General features: G+C 44.3%; 1 protein-coding gene across 1 annotated transcript; it reads right to left on the bottom strand.

Moving 5' to 3' along the window:
* Nucleotides 1-672: 672 nt before the first annotated feature.
* On the bottom strand, nucleotides 673-3,839 carry LOC123082688 (uncharacterized). The gene is made up of 4 exons (XM_044504967.1): nucleotides 3,704-3,839; nucleotides 2,626-3,550; nucleotides 1,584-1,733; nucleotides 673-1,329 (listed from the first exon to the last, which is right to left on the bottom strand). The coding sequence occupies exons 2-4, from the start codon at nucleotides 3,532-3,534 to the stop codon at nucleotides 958-960; spliced, it is 1,431 nt and encodes a 476-aa protein (XP_044360902.1). The 5' UTR covers nucleotides 3,535-3,550; nucleotides 3,704-3,839; the 3' UTR covers nucleotides 673-957.
* Between the last annotated feature and the right edge of the window lie 705 nt (nucleotides 3,840-4,544).

Raw genomic sequence — 4,544 nt, 5'->3', positions numbered from 1 at the left:
TAGAATTTCGGCGTCTCCCCTCCATTGACGACCTCTTTTGTCGCCGGTGGTGAGGGAGGTCGCTGGATCGCTGGATCCCATACGTGCGGGCGTGTGTAGCTATAGGTTTAGGGCCCTATTAGTTTTAGGTTTTTGGTCGTTCGATATCTTGGCTTTGGCGACGGCGTCGACGGCACAAAATAAGGAAGTATCAAATCTTTCTTCAATGAGGTGTCTTGCTGTCATTGACGGATTTTGAAATTTGTTTGTTCAAGCTGGTATCTTGTGGTGGCGGTGACATCTTTGTGGTGGACTTGTGTCCTCGGGCTCCATTGTGCTGGCGTGGAGCTTGGGAGGTAGTCCAGGAGCGGATGCAGATTATGATATGCGTCGATGACAACCGTAAAACGGTAAATTGTGTGCCGGGTTCGTGGTTGGTAGTATGGTTTCTTCTTTTGACGTTTTAGTTGAGCGGAGGTGCCAAATCTGAAGTTTGATGGAATGTCTGGGGTGCTGCCCCGGTCAAATTCTTTAAACAGCAATGACTTCGCCTCTGGTAAGTTACTTTGGAGGTCTGAAAAGTAGCATATCAGCAATGGAACCATGTCGACCTCGGGTGAAGAGGTGATCCATCATATTTTTCATATTTTTCTTTGGTGGCTACTATTGTGGCGCCGAAGGCAGGTGACATGCATTGGTGTCAAACTCGAAAGAGTTTGGGTCTTGATTATAATTTTACTCCATGACTAGTGGTACTTTGTGCGAAAGACTAGCATTCTGTTGTCTTTTGAATTTTATCATGTCAGCGTAGACGTTGCCTGCACCCGCAAGGCCGGAACTTAATAAAGCGTGAGTGTTGCCCTGCAGAAAGGCCATTTAATGATAGAAGCAACTACATCTTTTCTGTTTTGTTGCATTTCTAGTTTTTTACTCTGTTTAGAGATGATAATTACTCTATCTAAACCTACGGCTTGCCAATCACATAAAAATTATCCGTCCTGAGAAGGACGTGCCATCCATGACTCGCCTGACCACCGTGTCTCGCTCATCCTTGTTCTTGGGAAACACAGGCCATGGCAACGCACCGGGCTGCGCACTGAGGGCGAGGGCATTACAATCGTCACAATGCTCGACATCCTTCAGAACCACCGTCCGCAGATTGGGGGCTCGTTCCAGTATCGCTCTTATAAAAGTCAGCTGCTGCTCTAGCGGTCTAAACCCGACAATTTGGAGCTCTTTCAGTAGCAAGTTCGTCGAGCCGCCGAAGTCCATCTCCCACTGAGGATTTGTTGTTTCAGGAAAACTCTCAGGTCCGCTCTGAATACCAAATTCGCATACATGTTCATGTACCTACAATTGCATATGCAGCCGTCAAAGATTTAGTTGGTTCAGATTGAACAGCAATTCCGTTACCTGAATCCAGAAATTGAAATAAAGGAAACAGAGTTCTTCATAACCAATGCCTAAGAAGTTGACAACCAACATTAATTTGAAATGGAAAAATGCACAAGAAAGAAAGGCGTTACAGCCTCACATGATACTAATTTGAAATGTAAAAACAGACTCAAGCTGACAAGTAGCAATGAGACGCGAAGAATACTTACCCCAATATGCAGTATTTCAACAGAAGGAGCCGCCTCAAGAAATGCTGTGATCCATAGAAGGTCAAATTCAAAAAAGACCTCTAGTATGAATAGCTTCCTTAGCTTGCTGAATGTGGAGGACAGTTCTTTTATTTCAGGTTGCAGCCAGATCTAGTCACAAGATAAATGATAACAATAAGTTTCATACAACTAGGTACAAACAAGAAAATTTTGTGTGGAAGATTTTAAAGATAAGCATATAGATTGACGGCACAATGTGTCGATGTATACACGGCAGTGTTTTAAATAGTGGGCCATGCCATTTAGCGGCGGCTCGACGAGAAGCCATGAAAAGCTATAGTGAAGCTAAGCCCCATTTAGCGTTTTCCTTAAATCACGACAAATTGAAAAGACAAGTATAGACATCATATATGATATATTGCGTAAACTTAACATATTCACATGTTCGCACATCAAAACCCGGGCACCAATCAGGAGTCCCAATTCAATAACCAAGCTTCGCATCAATGCATCGTATATTATCATAAACAAGAACAAAAAATAATGCAGTAGGATGGTTTTGTATAGCGGCTTAGCGGGCTAAATAACTCCAAATTTAGTGCTATAGCAGGAAATAGCGGGCTATTAGGTCATTTTCAGTTTAGCGTTAAAAGTGCATAGCTTTAGCGGGAGAGCTCTCAGAGGCTATAGCGGAGTAATGGCCGGCTATTTAAAACATTATAAATGGTACAGGAAAAAGTCAGAATAGGGAAAATACACTTAAATTGCAAAAGAAAAAATTAAGAAAATCCTTTCTTGATGCAGGTTGACATCATACTTGCTTGCCATTAAACACAACGGGCTTTGATTCATACTTATTTTTATGGCCCTAATTAACATTTTATGTGTGGTTTTCCGTAAACTTCTATAAATGAGTAGTTTCACAACAGTTTGTTGAAAACATTAATGAATGTATGCCTGTCATACGGAGGCACATCCAAGATATAACTAGGATAAATTTGACAGCATAATGAATACAGAAAAAATGAGTTAGAGAGCTTACGTTTTCTCCTCGGAAATCCAATGTGAGAGTATGAATGCCTCCGGCTCCATGTAGAAGCTGGCTTAATTTAAGTTCATGCTGTTTAATCTTGAAGGCATTTGAGAGGTGTAATTCCACGAGGGACGGAGCAAAACCAAAAGACAAGGGGGCATATTCAGATATCCAAGTATCCCAATGGAGCTTCTCCAGCTTGGGAAGGCAGACAACCTCAATTCTCTCAAAACAACACATGTCGTCTAGCTCCAAGACTTTCAGGTTTGAGTTGGGTGCGTCTATCTTCAACAGGGACCAACAACCAGCATCACAGTTAGACATGGTTAGATGCTTGAGTTGTTTGCAGCAGTCAAAGAGGATATGGTGCATGTCCAATTGTTCAAAGCACATGTTGCATAGAGAGAGTCTTGTGAGGCAATGGGGCACACTAGGGTAGGCACTGAAAGACTCATGCATGCGTTTGGCAAGGCTTCGCATATACTGATAACATTGGTAATCTGTCTCATCAAGAACGGTAAGGTCCAGATCTTTGAGTAGACCGGCGTCAATAGCTTCAGATAGTAGTGGGCCAATATCTCTCGAGAAGCAGTCGATCAAGTAGAGATTAAGCTGCAGCTTTATGACGGTGGATCGCCTCCGAGGTCTAGTAAACAAACACCTTACTGCTTGGGTCAGAGACGCCATCGCTCTGAGCATGTCATCTTCCTCGACTGGGTCTGCGTGTGGAGCACGTAGGAAATCCTTGACATCAATGCTGAGCTCAGGCAGCAGCCAAGGCAGCTGCCTCCACCGCGTCGACAGCGCGCTCGTCCTTGCCGCCGTACATAGGCCGACTCTCCCCAAGATATTGAGCAAAACATCGTCGGTCAGCGTGGTGAGCCTATCTTCGTTCTTGGACTGCTGAAACCGATCCATGACTGCGATCTACAACCTGGCAATGGACAAACAGAGAAGAGAAGAATGGCACACTCTTATGTCTCTTAGTATATCTACTAGTAGTATGTGTTCAAGACTCTACTAGTAGTAGTAATAGGAAGGAGATCGAATGAAGAAATTTTCCAACAGCGCCAAGGCATAAACTTACTTGGCGGCGCCGGCGCGTGTTGTCAGTATTGAACTCAATATAAACAATGGAATCCAATGGGGATTTCGAGCCTCAGGTTGCTGACACCCTGAACCCTATTAGGGGGAGGAGGAGGGGCGTCTGACTCTGATCCGACTCCAACTGGGTCTGGGAGGGGATTCCGGAATCGATTTATAGGCTGGATCCAAACAGAATCGAGGAGCTTGAATGTATACTAGGAAGGGATAATGGGGGGAGGAAGCGGAGAGGAGCCTTGGCCGCGCCGGCGCCGGCAACGGCGGTTCCCTCCTCCTTCCACGAGAGACGACCAAAATCGCCCGGGCTATATGTCGCCCGTGCCGACCACTGTAGCGAGGTTCCTTCGCTGCGAGCTGTAGGTTCCTGATCCCGTTTTACCCGACACCCCTTACAAAAAAAAGTGCCTCGCGGCGGTCTTCTTCCACCGATTAAATAGTGTAGGAGTTAGATGAGGCTTTGTTAATTTTCATTTAGATAAGCATAAGCAAACCAGATATTTCTATAAATTAATACGTATATATAAAGCATGATACCCGGCAGTGAAATCCTAATGCGTGAGAATGTCTAAGTTCTGTGTTCAAAAAAAGAAAAATAATGCTTAAGTTCTCTAGTCAAAGGAAGAAAATCACACGTACGTACGTGCATGTTGGTTGCTGCCTTACTGCGATATCAATAATACTAATCCAACTTGTGGCTTAGTTGGAAACATAAGGTTTCCCTTCTTGTCGATGCTCGTGCGTCTCAATTCCGTTTAGGTCATCTAGTCCGACGCGGACACCTCCTAGGTAGCTTGACCTCGTTTATTAATAAACAAGAAACTAAA

The sequence above is a fragment of the Triticum aestivum genome, chromosome 4A (assembly GCF_018294505.1).
Source record: "Triticum aestivum cultivar Chinese Spring chromosome 4A, IWGSC CS RefSeq v2.1, whole genome shotgun sequence".
Taxonomy (NCBI): domain Eukaryota; kingdom Viridiplantae; phylum Streptophyta; class Magnoliopsida; order Poales; family Poaceae; genus Triticum; species Triticum aestivum.
This window is presented reverse-complemented; position numbering and strand designations above follow the sequence as displayed.

Excerpts from the sequence above, each read along its gene's own strand:
- LOC123082688 (XM_044504967.1), bottom strand. The coding sequence starts at position 3,534 with ATGGATCGGTTTCAGCAGTCCAAGAACGAAGATAGGCTCACCACGCTG. Across the intron at positions 1,734-2,625 it reads TGGATTTCCGAGGAGAAAAC|ATCTGGCTGCAACCTGAAAT; the intron begins GTAAGCTCTCTA and ends TCTTGTGACTAG. Across the intron at positions 1,330-1,583 it reads TTGAAATACTGCATATTGGG|GTACATGAACATGTATGCGA; the intron begins GTAAGTATTCTT and ends ATGCAATTGTAG.